We start from the raw sequence: 15521 nt of genomic DNA on the forward strand, positions 1-15521 counted from the left end.
ATAATAAAGCCCGTAAAATTTGTTGTCTAGTTAGTGTCTATATATATATATATATATATATATATATATATTTTAGAAGATGTCTAGTGAGTATTATTTGTGGTAACTTGGTAAGTAAACATTACCTTTATAGCATAATTTATATATGTGTGTATATATATATATATATGATAGAATTTGAACATAAATGGTTTTCACTCTATAATGATTTAATTTTGCCATCCAATTAAGATCTCAACAAATAAATTTACTTTTTGTGTAGGTAGGTTGTAGGTAGGGAGGGTAGGATTTGATCCTAAGTCTTTATTCAATGACCAAAAAAAAATCTAATTGAGGTAATTAGAGTAAAAATATTTATACATTATAGATAGGATAGGAATTATAGGATAAATTTTGGGGTTAAAATAATAACTCAGTGTTAATAATATCTTTTGTACTGTTTTAGGTATGTACAAGCTAGGTTAAACCCCACCTCCCTCATCCACTATCTATAACATTATTTTTTTCTCAAAAAAAGAAAAGAAAATTACAGATGAGGGTTGGATGACAAGGATGATGTGAAAGAAAGTGGTAAATATTGTTGTCTGGTTTAGTATTTTTGTTGGGGGTTGAATTCCAACATCAAATCCCAATTCAGACAAAGAACTATAAAATTTCATCAAAGACTAATAGAGACCCAAAAGGACTCTTAAAAGACCAAAACACCAACCTTTGTGACCAAAATTGAACCAAACCAAACCCATATCGAACCTAAACTCACTCTCTTCCAACTCTTCCTTGTTCTTTCCAAAGTACAATTTTTTTTTTCTTTCCAATTCTCAGAATCTTCTCTCTCTTTCCCGAAATCCTCTCTTTGTGGCCACAAACCACTGCCCCAGATTTTCTCTCTCTCTCTCTCTCTCTCTCTCACTTGTCTCTGTTACATACCTGATTTTCAGTTTTACTTATATCCATTAGCGAAAACCCAATTTGTCGTTTTTGGATGACAAAGACCATCATGGATTAGTGGATAGATTAATCTTATAAATATATATTCATTATCACTTTCTTCTGCTAACTGAAAAGAAAAGGAAAAAAAAAAACGACAACCATGCATCACGGTTCCTCTGTGACCCAAGAAACCAGTCCTGTCTTCGATTTCGTATCTCAATTGGGTCGGTTTTCCTTCAGTAGTACAAAGCTTAACAACTCAGATGGCTGCTCTTCTTCTTTACTCTCCAACTTCGTCCACTTCGATTCCCTTGCTTGTACTACTGCTTCAAAAAAGCGCAACGTGCGTGCCTCACTGAGTTTGGGCGGTAGAGGCGGTTCGGGTATTCGGAGAATTCTCAGTGACTTTAACAGAGCTATAAAGTTCCATTGTGAGAGAATCCCAATTGGGTTTGCTTCGGTTCGGGTTGGTTCGGGGGACAACAATGGGATTAGAGAAGATGGGTGTGGTGTATTGGAAGATGATGGGTTGGCTTTGAATGGTGTGGCCGGAGAAACCCCCAAAAAAGTTTTGATTTTGATGAGTGACACTGGTGGGGGTCATCGGGCTTCGGCTGAAGCTATCAAGGCTGCGTTTCATGAACAGTTTGGGGATGAGTATCAGGTCAGTTTTTTGATGGATTGTTCAGTTTTTTTTTTTTTTTTTTTTTTTTCAATCTAATACTTTCTGTTTGGTTGCTTAGGAAATGTGGGAAAAAGAACAGATTTTTAGAAATTAGGTTCTTCAAGTTTGCATTGCCAGGGACTTGAATTGATAGTATATGGACATGTTTTATATGACTTAATGTGTCTGCCCCTTCTGTTTTACTCTATACTTTTATTTTTTCTGAATTTATGTTTTACTGTATAGGTACCTTAGTCGTGGCCCCTTAGTATTTCCTTAATCAAGGCATATTAATTATCCTTGATTCAGGCACAATCTGTTGCCCTTTTTTTCAATTATTGTTTGTGGATATATACCCCTATATTGGGTTCGTTTAATACACAATTCATAGTAGTATATGATCAAAAAAAATTTAGAATAGTAAAAAATGTAGCCACTAAGGGCTTTCTATTTTAAAAGTAGGCCATCAGGCTGAACCATATAAACCGTTGCTTCTGCTCTTTCCTTCTCTCTCTCAATAAAAAAAAACTTTTATTTTAATGTGAATGATGATGGATCACATGATAATATAAGAACACTTAGTTGGCTGAGAGTAATGTATCTATTTGGTTCAATTCAGAAGACATTTAAACTTTCGGAAGCCAAAAGCGACTTCAATGTTCTTTCTTTCTCTCCACAATTTCATAGAAACCAAATAGAGGAATTGGGAAAATAAAGTCATTTGGGTGTATGAATTGCGTATTTGTTGATCATGTTCTGTGTGTTAAGAGTGCGTGTCACAGGTGTTTGTTACTGATTTATGGACGGATCATACGCCTTGGCCATTTAATCAACTTCCTAGGAGCTATAATTTCTTGGTGAAACATGGGACATTGTGGAAAGTGACATATTATGCAAGTACGCCACGTGTGGTGCATCAATCTAATTTTGCTGCAACTTCAACATTTATAGCTCGGTGAGACTTTGTTAGTCTCTGAGTTAATACATGTTTTTTGTTTTTTTTGGTAAATTAATTATGTGATGCATTTTCTTCTAATTGGCCTCTGAGTTCTTATCCATTAATTGAATCCATAGCAGACCTCTTCAATTTGGGATGAGTTTTGGTAACCTGTTTGTGTCATGCTAATGCAGAAAACGTTTTAGAAGATTATAATTTCTATTTAAAGCAATATATGTGATGAATTAGTGTTTCAGTTTGCGGCGGCACCAATTGATGTTTTTATGGATAAACGTTGATTTAGGTTATATGTACATATCATGAAGATCTTGGAGTTTTTATTAACTCTTGGGAGCAGTAAGATTATTCTGGTCTCTCGCTGCAGCTTGTGCAATTCTGTATTTTGATCATGCATGAGATATGAATAAGCATGAACTTCTAAGATTTTTTTCCCCATTGAACACCTTCATCTCCATTTAATTCTTGTTTTGAAGTTTCAAATATTGGACCCTCGGGCCATTCAAAATGACATTTTGATTGTGAAAACATGGGAATTATCAAGAGTGTTTATGCTTGAACATGCAAAGTATGACAGATGCACATAAGCATATAAAATCATAAAATATAGAAGTATAGTCAGTTTTTGTGCTGCCATAACATTTAGAGATGTATTGGTATAACGTTGCATATGGATTTTACTATAGTTTTCAAACTATTTCACTATGTCGGGCATTAAAAATACATCATGGAGTGACATGCCAAAGGAATTTAGATAGCAGAATCATGTTTCAGAAAATCTCCCTCTTTGGAATGTTAAATCTTTATAGATGATTGGCTTCTGTGCCTCTCATATGAATTTCATTTGCTAGAGTACTGGTGGGTGGAAAAACAGTGGCAGCTAAGGAGCTAATAAGCTCTTGCTCAAATGGCACTTACTTTTCTCATAAGAATGGGTGGGAGGTAAGGTCATTGGTTCAAAACCCATTGGGTGAATGTATAACTTACCAATAAATTACCAATAAAAAAAGTGACAGCTAAGGAGTCACAGCATTCCATATTGGATAAATAGTAATAGAATCTGTTTTGCCTTTCAAGCCATGATGCTAGAAGGTTTTTTTGTTACATTTTGGCAGTAGATTATCTCACTTCTCCCCTGTTATATATTACCTCTTTGTAATCTTTTCCTTTTTGAGTTTTATAATCCCTTTTTTAGGAATTTTTTAGCTCTATTATTTGTTGATCTTCTCCTTTCTCTTTTTGTGTTGGTTTGTAGAGAGGTTGCCAAAGGACTGATGAAATACCAACCAGATATTATTATCAGTGTACATCCTCTGATGCAACATGTTCCACTTCGTATCTTGAGGTCAAAGGGTCTTTTGAAGAAGATTGTGTTCACCACAGTAGTGACAGATCTAAGCACTTGCCATCCTACATGGTCAGTTCTGCACTCAGTCTTACTTAATGATACTCTATAGGTATAGTTTTGATCGGTTATGTTTTTATCTTCAGGTTTCATAAACTTGTAACTAGATGCTATTGCCCATCAACAGAGGTGGCAAAGAGGGCCTTAAAAGCTGGACTCCAGCCTTCCCAAATTAAGGTTTATGGACTTCCTGTGCGGCCTTCCTTCATTAAGCCTGTTCGGCCAAAGGTTGGTACTTTCCAACTGATTTCTTTAATCTTGGTTCCTGTCTGATGTGGTTTGTACTCTGTTGCATTGTATGTTTGATGTAGAATTTACGGTCCTTGTACACTTATTCATGGAAAATACCACTTGATCTTTTTTTATAAGCTTCTTTGTAATATGTGATGCATGTGCTTTAAAGCATCTTTCCTCTGATATGTTACAGATTGGGATTTCTTTACATCAGAATTGATGGTTATGTTAATTCTTATGCATCCTAATGTTTATTTGTTGTCAGATATGCCATTAACACTATGATATTGACTAATTTTAACCCACTTCTTGTTCAATACTTATAGTTTGAACTAAGAAGAGATCTAGGAATGGACGAGAATCTTCCTGCTGTGTTGCTGATGGGAGGAGGAGAAGGGATGGGCCCTATTGAGGCTACTGCTCGAGCACTTGGGGATGCATTATATGACGAGAATCTTGGGGAACCTATAGGCCAAGTGCTCGTGATTTGCGGCCGCAACAAAAAGCTTGCCAGCAAATTGCTTTCAATTGATTGGAAGGTTCCTGTCCAGGTATTAACATACTCTATGAAACCCACCCACCGTCTTGATTGCTATATGCCTGTTTGAAATCATGTTGTTTATTTTGAAGGTTCAATTCAAATTAGTGCTTAGTGGCCCACTTTATTTACGTGCCTTTTTTATGATTTAGTTAATTTTCTAGCTGCAATTTATGTGCCTCTAGAAACAATCTCTTGGCCAAAAGAACTATTAAAAAAAAAAAAATCTCTTGGTCCAAATAAACACTATTCCATAAGGGCTCCACTATTCATGTGTTTTTGCATTAAGCATAAAATATAATTCAGTTCATGTATTAAAATATTTTACTATTATTTACTGAAACATCAAAAAATCTGAGTTGTGTTTGAAATTGTATGAAGTTATTTGGAATTACTAGACATGCAATGTCATTATTGATACTGCAATATTACCTCCTTGAAGTTCTTGTACTATAGCTGTTCAGTTATACTTGGTGCCTAGTGATCCCTGAAACTGAGATTTTTGTCACGTTTATCTGGATGTACTTCTGACTGCCTGTATTCACTCCAAGTCTCACAACACTCTATACCCATGAACCTCCTCCCCTCAGAAAATGAACAGACGCCACCCAAATTTGAGATAACTCTGTGATTAGCATTTGTTATATAATTTGTTGCAATGGTCATGGAGGATTGTATTTTCTAGGAACAAAATACATAGCCAAACTTCCATAAAAACACTACTATGTAAATTCATTCATGTGTACTATAAATTTATATACAGACATAATTTGCCAAAGTTGATTTTTTAACATAGGTGAAGGGGTTTGTCACCAAAATGGAGGAATGCATGGGAGCTTGTGATTGCATCATTACGAAGGTATGTCTCTCACAAAAGTTAAGATTATATATTCTAATTATATATCAGCCATTTACTAACAGCTTGCTTCTGTAGGCGGGGCCGGGGACTATTGCAGAAGCCATGATTCAAGGCCTTCCCATTATTCTGAACGATTTCATTGCTGGCCAGGTAATTTTTTGCTGTAAACTGTTCTATATATTCTCAATCTACATTTATTCTCTTAGTAAAATCTCCGTTAACTTGATTGCAGATATCTTGCAATTTTTTTTTTTTTAGAGTAGATATCCTGCAATTCAATCACAACTTTTCTACTTTGTGAATTGAAGTGTGTTGGGACTTGGGATGAGCTTATTTTCATTAGTTTATTTTGTTTAAAAAGTAAGCTGTGTAAATTTATTGTACCTAAAAAAAAAAATTGAGGTTTTATAAAACTGTGTATAAGCTCTAAAAATAAGCTCTCATTTTATGCTAAATCAAACAGAGCTAAACAGACTGACCTTTAGAACTAATGTGTAGTGAGTGAACAACTTAAATAATTAAACTAGACAGACTAGAGGCGTAGATGTTACAAGTCCTATCATGTCTCAGAAACTTACTGGAGTGAGTTCATATGTTTATCTTATATGCATGCTTTTCCATGAATTTGATGTTGAAACTGGATGCTCAATTAAGGGCATTATTTCAAACAAGCCGGTCTAATAATATTGGCATTGGATAATAACACGAACATCATCTGTTACGTATCAAAAAAATTATCATCATTGTCATAAACAGTAGATTGCAGTCACCACCCTTTCCCTCTCTTCTTATCTCCCCTCAATCATCTACTAAAGCTCTATCAATTTTGCCTTTTTTTTTTTTTGGCAGGAGGTTGGAAATGTGCCATATGTTGTTGAAAATGGATGTGGGAAATTCTCTAAATCTCCCAAAGAGATAGCAAAAATTGTTGCAGACTGGTTTGGTCCAAAAGCTGATGAGCTGAAGGCCATGTCGCAAAATGCGTTGAAACTGGCTCGGCCTGATGCTGTATTCAAGATTGTTAATGATCTTCACGAGCTTGTTAGACAAAGAAGTTTAATACCCCAGTTTTCCTGTACAACTTGACTCAATTACTCAATTGCCTTGCCCCCATCAATTTTGGCACATCTGTTTTTGACAAGGTCCACCATTGGGCAAATTAAGTGACAGTTTTCCTTTCCTTTTCATTCTTATTTTTTTTCATTTTATCAATAATAGTAATAATTTATTCCTACCATAATAAAACATCTGCCTGTGATATTTGTAAGCAGGGAGTTTTTAAAGTTAAATGCAAAATTCCACACATCGGATTTTCAAGGAATTATGTAAAATTTAAAAAGAAATGATTCATCGCTTCAACCTCTTTTCTCATGGTGGTAGGTAGGAGTTAAGAAAAGTGTCTTATTTTATTTGATCAGATTGATTTTGTCTGATCTTGACTCTTATCTACCGTAGCTATCTGCAAGTCTCAACCGCCTCCAAACAATTCTTTTTACTTACATATGGTTTTTAGTAGCCAAAAGGTTAAACTATATTTCTTGTGTTTTAAAAGGAGGCATTCTCTGCCGTTTTATTCAAAAAAAAAAAAGAAAAAAAAAAGAAAAAAAAGAAAAAGGAGACATTCAAAGGTTTTTTTTTTTTTTTGAGAAAGAGTTTCAACCTATGACGTCCGCTCCTGATAATAACTCTTTATTATCAGACCAAAATACCAATCAGTTTTGGTGTAGGTGGGGATTGAACTTCAGATCTCTTATACAACCATCAGAGACTTTACCAGTTAAGCTAACTGGAACCCATAGGAGACATTCAAAGTTTAAATATTCATTTCTCAATTATTGAATTGTCAAAAACAATTGGTGTTTTTTTTTAGTATGTTTGACATATTACTAAAATTATTTATTATTATCCTAATCCCCTTTAAAAATTATTATTTTAGGGTTACGGATTTTGAGATTGTAGGGGTGAAATTCCCAAAATCAACAGTGGACCTAGGACCCACACAAAGCCTAACCATGACCCAACGGGGAATAGGGGCCCAAATGACTTCTGGCCCAACCCTATTGAGTCTGGTTCGTTCTAGAAGACGTCCGAGGAGGAATGCCTCCTCGGACACTCAAATATGGGCCCAATATGCGTCCCCCCCCCCCCCCCCACAGTGAAGAACCTATCCAGGCGAACGTGGGTAGGAGAGTGAGCCTCACGCAGCAGAAAAGAGGAAAATGTAAGACATCAAGGAGAAGCCACAACTGCCGCATTAAATGCAAGAAAGCTACCTTTTCAGCCGCATTAATGTGGAGAAGACAGGCGAACAGTGCTACATTGGCCAGTGCAACTCACAGAAGGATAAGGGAGATGTCCGATGGGACAGGCACTCAAGTGAAGGTCCAGATGGCTTACAAGTGTAAGTTCCTTATCAATTCAAGAAGTCTATATAAGAGAAGGAGATCCCCATTAAAAGGGGATCAGAGAATAAGGAAAAAAGAGAGAGAAAAAAGGTGAAAGAACTCCGTAGTCTGTAAACAGAGCGAGAGGTGCACTTATACGTCTCCTCGGACCAATATCCCATTAAACATAAATGGAATAATCTCACGTTCAACATGCTGCATAGGGTACATCTAACTGACGTTCACTTCGTCTAGTCCTAGCTCTGTAACCCACTCTCTACAAATTCATTGTCTGGGGACTTTTGGGCCAGAACCACTTACTTGCTGGGCCTGGGCCCCAAAAACCGCCCCTACAATTGGCGCCGTCTGTGGGAAGAACTTGTGTCTCGACAAGTGAAACAGTAAGAGATGGAAGGATCAGGTCCGCGCCAAACCGGGCGTGCGGAATCTCAACGGCAAGACAACTTTTTAAATCTCGAACGAGGGAAGGACCAAGATAATCAACGAGAGGGCAGTGTGAACACCTCTCACACAAGTAAAAGCCGCTCAAAAGGGAAAAATCATGCATCCCATAAGCAGAACGAGCGAGAGGCTCTACAGCAAGAAATTGATGATTTGAAGAAGAAGTTACGTCGAGCGCAGCGAAAATATCCTTCACCTAGCTCGGACACTAGCAGTGATGAGGATGGCGAATACAGGCGAAAGTCAAGAACCCCTCCGAGCGAGACTTTTTCCTATGAGGAAGAGCGGCCTCGCAAACGCAGCCACAAAAGCCCATCTTACCAAGGCTTGGCCAATGATGCCATGAGCAAGGCCCTGGATCGCATCTCCCAGTTGCCATTCACGCGTAGAATAGAGAGGGCAGTGCTTCCTCGGCGGTTCCATCAACCAACGTTTGCCATATACAATGGTCGGACTGACCCAGTGGAGCATGTAAGCCAATTCAACCAGAGGATGGCCGTCCACTCCAGGGATGAGGCGCTAATGTGTAAAGTGTTTCCATCCAGCTTGGGACCCATGGCGATGAGATGGTTTGATGCCCTCCAGTCGAATTCCATAGATTCCTTTAAACAGCTAACGTAGGCTTTTGGTTCCCGCTTCATCACCAGCACTAGAGTCCCTCGGCCCCTCGATTCCTTCTTATCCTTGTCCATGCGGGAAGGAGAAACGCTGAAGGCCTACTCGGACAGATACTGGAAAATGTACAACGAGATAGAAGGAAATTACAATGACGTCGCCATTAGTACGTTCAAAAGGGGCCTGCTGACAGAGCATGACTTAAGAAAGTCTCTCACTGGGAAGCCAGTTACCAGCGTGCGCCAACTTATGGACAGAATAGACAAGTACAAAAGGGTCGAGAAGGACCAGCAGATGGGGAAAGGTAAAGCGAAGGTTGTCCCTCAGGAGAGGAGGGACTTCAGGTCGGACCACTTTAACAGCAGTAACAGACCGAGAAGAGACTACGTGGAACAGTCCGGACCTACTGGGGCTCAGGTAGTCCATGCTGTGTTCCCAGAACCATTGCACAAGATCCTGGAGAAGGTAAAGTGCGAACCCTTCTTTCAGTGGCCGAACAGGATGGCAGGCGACCCCTCAAAACGCAATCAGAATCTGTACTGCGCGTACCATCAGGAGCCTGGTCACACCACCGATGATTGCAAGAATCTGAAAAACCATTTGGATCGGCTTGTCCGAGAAGGAAAGCTGAGGCATCTATTGCACCGCCCTGAACAGTCAAATGTCGAAACCAGACAAGGCACATTGAGGCCACCCATTGGCACAATCAATGTCATTCTTGCCACACCTAGGAGGACCGGTTCCAGCCCTTTTAGAGTAATGTCAGTGGGCAGGTTCCCGACTGAGCCAGACGAAAGGGAATCCAAGAGAGCCAAAGCGAGTGCCACGCCATTGATTGGGTTCACGGAGGAAGACAAGCAAGGAACCCTTCAACCCCACGACGATGCCCTGGTCGTCACAATCAGAATAGGAGGTTATGACGTGAAAAGGGTGTTAGTTGATCAAGGCAGCGCCGTGGAGGTAATGTACCCCGATTTGTATAAGGGGTTAAACTTGAAGCCAGATGACCTGTCGCCATATGATTCCCCTCTGGTCAGCTTTGAAGGAATAATTGTCATCCCGAAAGACATGATTAGGCTGCCCGTGTAAACAAACTCAGACGTGGTAGAGGTGAATTTCATTGTCGTAGATGCATACTCCCCCTACACAGCTATTGTGGCCCGACCGTGGCTTCATGCACTAGGAGCTGTGTCATCAACCTTGCACCAAAAAGTGAAGTATCCGTCAGGAGGTCAAATCAAAGAAACAATAGGGAATCAAGGAATGGTTAGGCAATGCATGGTGTCGGCAATCTCACGACGACCAAATAGGGAACCTTCCACTTCAGCCGAGAGCGGCTTATAGCAATCAATGACCCCGGTCCCAGCTGTGGATAGTGAAGGACCGGCCATGGAGGTGAACTGTGAGGAGCTAGAGAAAGTACTTGTCGGATTAAACCCTGAGAGGTTTTTTCAGATCGGCTCGGAATTACCACCACAGGAGAAGTCAACGCTAATTGATTTTCTTCGACGAAATGAGGACGTATTCGCCTAGGATCCCTATGAAACCCCCGGGATTGACTCATATCTCATATGCCATCACCTTAATGTCAACCCGGCCATAACACCAAAGAAGCAACCTCCTCGGCAGCCGTCAAAAGAACATGCAAACGCTGTGAGAGAAGAGGTCGCAAAATTGAAGAAAGCTGGGGCTATCAAGGAAGTACTCTACCCTGAATGGTTGGCAAACACAGTCGTGGTAAAGAAAAAGAGCAGGAAATGGCGGGTCTGCGTAGACTTCACGGACTTAAACAAGGCCTGCCCGAAGGATCCTTTCCCAATGCCGCGGATAGACCGATTGGTGGATGCGATCGTCGGACACCCCCGAATGAGCTTTTTGGACGCTTTCCAGGGCTACCATCAGATATCCCTAGCTACCGAAGACCAAGAAAAAACCGCTTTTATCACCCCAATTGGAAACTATCATTATAAGGTGATGCCCTTTGGCTTGAAGAATGCCGGGTTGACCTATCAGAGGATGATGACTAGGATATTTGAACAGCAGATGGGTAAAACCGTTGAAGTGTATATAGATGACATAGTAGTAAAAAGCAAATTGGTGGCCGACCACATCAGAGACCTCGGTGAAGTCTTTCAAATTCTGAGAAAGTATAAGCTACAACTGAACGCATCCAAATGTTCATTTGGGGTGGGATCAGGAAAGTTCTTGGGCTATATGGTGACCCACCGAGGAATAGAAGTTAACCCTAACCAAATAAGAGCCATTCATAGCCTGCAGCCTCCTCGGAACCCCAAAGAGGTCCAGAAGCTTACCGGCATGATAGCTGCTTTAAACCGTTTCATCTCCCGCTCGGCGGACAGATGCAGACCTTTCTTCCTCCTGTTGCATAAGTGGAAGGGCTTCGAGTGGACTGAGGAGTGTGCATTAGCTTTCCAACAGCTCAAGGAATACCTCGCCCGACCACCGATCATGTCCAGCCCCAATGCCGACAAGGTGTTGTTTGCATACATAGCAGCAACCTCTCATGCGGTGAGTTTAGTGCTAATCCGAGAAGACAATGGCACACAGCGACCCGTGTATTACGTAAGCAAATCGCTGCAGGAGGCAGAGACCCAGTATCTCCCTCTCGAAAAAGCCATATTGGCCGTCGTACAAGCCACGCGGAAGCTCCCCCACTATTTTCAGGCACATACAGTAGTTGTGCTAACTCAACTTCCGCTGAAATCCGTCCTCCGCAGTGCCGACTACACAGGTAGAATAGCTAAGTGGGGAACAATCTTGGGCGCCTTCGACATTAGATACATGCCTCGCACCGCCATAAAAGGTCAAGTCATCGCCAATCTAGTAGCTAAATTTGCGGAGCCCACCCTAGAAGGGATGGAAATGTCGGGGTCACCAAGTGCTGATGGGAAACTGATCAGCACAGTCTCTCAACATGAACACAATTGGTGGAAAGCACACATCGATGGTGCAGCAAACCAAAGGGGCTCAGGGGTGTGGCTCGTTCTAGTCTCTCCCGAAGGGATAACCATAGAAAAGTCGTTGAGGCTCGGATTCTCTGCCACGAATAATGAAGCCGAGTATGAGGCAGTGTTGGAGGGGATGTCGATGATCCGGAAATTAGGTGGAAAATGTGCAAGCATATTCTCGGATTCGAGACTCATTGTGGGACAAGTAAATGGGGAATTGGAGGCGAAGGATGAAAGAATGCGAGGGTATCTTGCCCGAGCTAAACACTTGCAGACCCATTTCGATGACTTCCGTTTAACGCATATACCCAGGAGTGGGAACACTCATGCTGATTCTCTCACAACTCTGGCCACCTCCTCGGCTCAGCCCCTTCCACGGGTTATTTTAGTTGAAGATCTCTGTTGCCCAACAACAGAGGAGGCCAACGGTAGTCGGGTACACAACGTCGGGGCAGGACCTAACTGGATGGATCCTCTGGTGCTGTTCTTAAAGCGCGACACCTTACCAAACGATAAGGTTGAGGCTAATAAATCAGGAGGAAAGCTTCTCGGTTCTGGCTGTCCGAGGACTCCAAACTTTACCGACGATCATTCTCGAGGTCATACCTGCTATGTGTGCACCCAGAGGCTACAGAACTCATCCTGGAAGAGTTACATGAAGGGATCTGTGGAAGCCATACGGGGGGTAGGTCCCTGTGGAAGCCACAGGGCCATGACGTTGGGTTACTGGTGGCCGAGCATGCACAAAAAAGCTCTAGAATACGTGAAGAAGTGCGACCAGTGCCAAAGGTTCGCCCCGAACATACATCAGCCGGGCGAAGAACTTAACCCGCTGTCTAGCCCTTGGCCCTTCGCACAATGGGGCCTAGACATACTAGGACCATTCCCCAAAGCGGCTGGAAACAAGAAATTTCTTCTCGTCAGCACCGATTACTTCACAAAGAGGGTCGAAGCTGAGGCGCTGGGAAACATTAGGGACGTCGATGTCAAGAAGTTTGTTTGGAAAAACATCATCACTAGGTTCGGGACCCCACACACCCTGATCTTGGATAACGGCCTCCAGTTTGACAGCAAAGTCTTTAGAGAATACTGCAATGAGCTGGGAATTATCAATCGATACTCCACACCGGCCTACCCACAGGGTAATGGACAGGTGGAAGCCATCAACAAAACCATAGTGAATGAACTGAAAAAGAGGTTGGACGACGCGAAGGAGAGGTGGGTTGAAGAGTTAGCCCACGTCTTGTGGACATACCGCACCACGCCTCGCAGGTCCACGGGAGAAACCCCCTTTTCATTGACCTACGGAGCCGAGGCTGTCATCCCACTGGAGATAAACTTCCCAACCCAGAGGACTACTACCTTCGACCCCATTGCCAATAACCGCCTGCTGGAAAAAAGCTTGGATCTCCTCGAAGAAAAAAGGGAAAGCGCAATGGTCCACCTAGCATACTATCAGCAAAAGCTCAAACAGGGCTATGACTCCAAGGTGAAGTCAAGGCCATTGGCGCCCGGGGATCTAGTGCTGAGGAAAGTCATGGGCACCGCGAGGAACCCTGCATGGGGAAAGCTTGGACCGAACTAGGAGGGCCCATACCGTATCACTTCCGTAGCCGGCATAGGGGCATACTTTTTGGAAGATTTTGATGAACATGTAGTGCCACGCCCATGGAATATAAATAACCTAAAAAGGTACTGTTATTAATGAAAGACACCATTCTTGATGCCATATTACTATGCAGCTACTCGGGATAAGTGTTAAACAGAACTCAAGTCCTGCTTGGCTCCTCGGACCATAGACTTGGGGGAAATTAACCACGCAACAATTCTCTATAAGTATTAAACAGAACCCAAGTCCTGCATGGCTCCTTGGACCACGGACTTGGGGGAAATTAACCACGCAACGATTCTCAATAAGTGTTAAACAGAACTCAAGTCCTGCCTAGCTCCTCGAATCACAGACTTGGGGGAAATTAACCACGCAACGATTCTCAGTAAGTGTTAAACAGAACTCAAGTCCTACCTGGCTCCTCGGATCACAGACTTGGGAGAAATTAACCACGCAACGATTCTCAGTAAGTGTTAAACAGAACTCAAGTCCTGCCTGGCTCCTCGGACCACAGACTTAGGGGAAATTAACCACGCAACGATTCTCAATAAGTGTTAAACAGAACCCAAGTCCTGCCTGGCTCCTTGGACCACAGACTTGGAGGAAATTAACCACGCAACGATCCTCACTAAGTGTTAAACAGAACTCAAGTCCTGTCTGGCTCCTTGGACCACAGACTTGGGGGAAGTTAACCACGCAACGATTCTCAATAATTGTTAAACAGAACTCAAGTCCTGCCTGGCTCCTCGGACCACAGACTTAGGGGAAATTAACCACGCAACGATTCTCAGTAAGTGTTAAACAGAACCCAAGTCCTGCATGGCTCCTCGGATCACAGACTTGGGGGAAATTAACCACGCAACGATTCTCAATAAGTGTTAAACAGAACTCAAGTCCTGCCTAGCTCCTCGGACCACAGACTTGGGGGAAATTAACCACGCAACGATTCTCAATAAGTGTTAAACAGAACTCAAGTCCTGCATGGCTCCTCGGACCACAGACCTGGGGGAAATTAACCTCACAACAATTCTCACTAAGCGCTAAACAAAACCCAAGTCCTGTATGGCTCCTCGGACCATGGACTTGGGGGAAATTAGCCTCGCAGCAATTTTGTCTAGATTATTAACTATCATTCTTTACACATTCATTCACTCATGCTTGGTTTTCAGCGGTTAATGGCAAAATAGACATCCATTTATGATAAAAAACAGAAGAAAAGGTAAAACAACAAGAATAAAGGGAAACGACACCTTTCATTAAAATCCTCAAAAGCGATCCTTTTATAACCATTAAACAGAACAAAATATAAAAAGTCTAACAAGAAAGATCCTACACTACTTTCCTAAATCTGATCCCTGAGTAGGCCCGGGTTGGTCGTCTGCTGGCTGTGGCCTCGGAACAGTCTCCTTAGCCTGTGCAACAACCTCCCTGATTGAAAGATTGTCCTCGGGCAACTTGTCCTTCATGGCTAGCTGCGCATCCTCAGCTTCAGGCATAGAGGAGTCCGAGGCTAAAGCCTTCGTTGGGAGAGGCTCTCCAGTCGTGACCTCGTCAGGGATCTCACAAACGTCCTCAGGAAAAAAGATATTCTCAGTTTTCCTAAGATCGGAGTCCGCTGGGACTGCCGCCTGGTCTAAGGCTACACCCCAAGACTGGGTGATGTATTCTTTGCATACAGTAGCCACCTCCTCGACCAGCCTGGCCTCAGCATCCTTGACCCCGCAATCATAAGAGGCTACCACTGCCTTCTTGGCCGCCTCCCTGGCCAGACAGGCCTCCCCCTTAACCTTTGCAAGCTCGGCCTTGAGATCTGAAACCGCCTGCTTCTCTGTCCCAAGATTTTCCTCGGACTGGCGGAGCTGTAGGCGCAGATCCTCAACCTGCTTAGTGGCATTTT

The 15521-nt window shown here is 42.2% G+C and overlaps 3 protein-coding genes across 3 annotated transcripts; all 3 read left to right on the forward strand.

Moving 5' to 3' along the window:
* Positions 1-669: 669 nt before the first annotated feature.
* Positions 670-6772, forward strand: LOC126712796 (probable monogalactosyldiacylglycerol synthase, chloroplastic). The gene is made up of 8 exons (XM_050412263.1): positions 670-1594; positions 2377-2549; positions 3805-3966; positions 4041-4182; positions 4515-4739; positions 5523-5585; positions 5661-5735; positions 6435-6772. Exons 1-8 carry the CDS (start codon positions 1091-1093, stop codon positions 6669-6671), a joined length of 1581 nt encoding a protein of 526 aa, XP_050268220.1. The 5' UTR covers positions 670-1090; the 3' UTR covers positions 6672-6772.
* Positions 6773-9169: 2397 nt separating this feature from the next.
* On the forward strand, positions 9170-10135 carry LOC126695959 (uncharacterized). Its single transcript, XM_050392752.1, has one exon. It carries the CDS (start codon positions 9170-9172, stop codon positions 10133-10135), a length of 966 nt encoding a protein of 321 aa, XP_050248709.1.
* A 1380-nt stretch (positions 10136-11515) lies between these two features.
* Positions 11516-13600, forward strand: LOC126695969 (uncharacterized). Its single transcript, XM_050392762.1, has 3 exons — positions 11516-12150; positions 12328-13168; positions 13229-13600. The coding sequence occupies exons 1-3, from the start codon at positions 11516-11518 to the stop codon at positions 13598-13600; spliced, it is 1848 nt and encodes a 615-aa protein (XP_050248719.1).
* The last annotated feature ends 1921 nt before the right edge of the window (positions 13601-15521 follow it).

The sequence above is a fragment of the Quercus robur genome, chromosome 2 (assembly GCF_932294415.1).
Source record: "Quercus robur chromosome 2, dhQueRobu3.1, whole genome shotgun sequence".
In the NCBI taxonomy this organism is placed as follows: domain Eukaryota; kingdom Viridiplantae; phylum Streptophyta; class Magnoliopsida; order Fagales; family Fagaceae; genus Quercus; species Quercus robur.

Coding starts and splice junctions, on each gene's coding strand:
- LOC126695959 (XM_050392752.1), top strand. CDS start 9,170: ATGTACAACGAGATAGAAGGAAATTACAATGACGTCGCCATTAGTACG.
- LOC126712796 (XM_050412263.1), top strand. CDS start 1,091: ATGCATCACGGTTCCTCTGTGACCCAAGAAACCAGTCCTGTCTTCGAT. Junction 2,550..3,804: donor ACTTCAACATTTATAGCTCG/GTGAGACTTTGT, acceptor GTTGGTTTGTAG/AGAGGTTGCCAAAGGACTGA. Junction 3,967..4,040: donor AGCACTTGCCATCCTACATG/GTCAGTTCTGCA, acceptor TTTTATCTTCAG/GTTTCATAAACTTGTAACTA.
- LOC126695969 (XM_050392762.1), top strand. CDS start 11,516: ATGTCCAGCCCCAATGCCGACAAGGTGTTGTTTGCATACATAGCAGCA. Junction 12,151..12,327: donor GAGGCAGTGTTGGAGGGGAT/GTCGATGATCCG, acceptor GCATATACCCAG/GAGTGGGAACACTCATGCTG. Junction 13,169..13,228: donor ACCCACAGGGTAATGGACAG/GTGGAAGCCATC, acceptor GACGACGCGAAG/GAGAGGTGGGTTGAAGAGTT.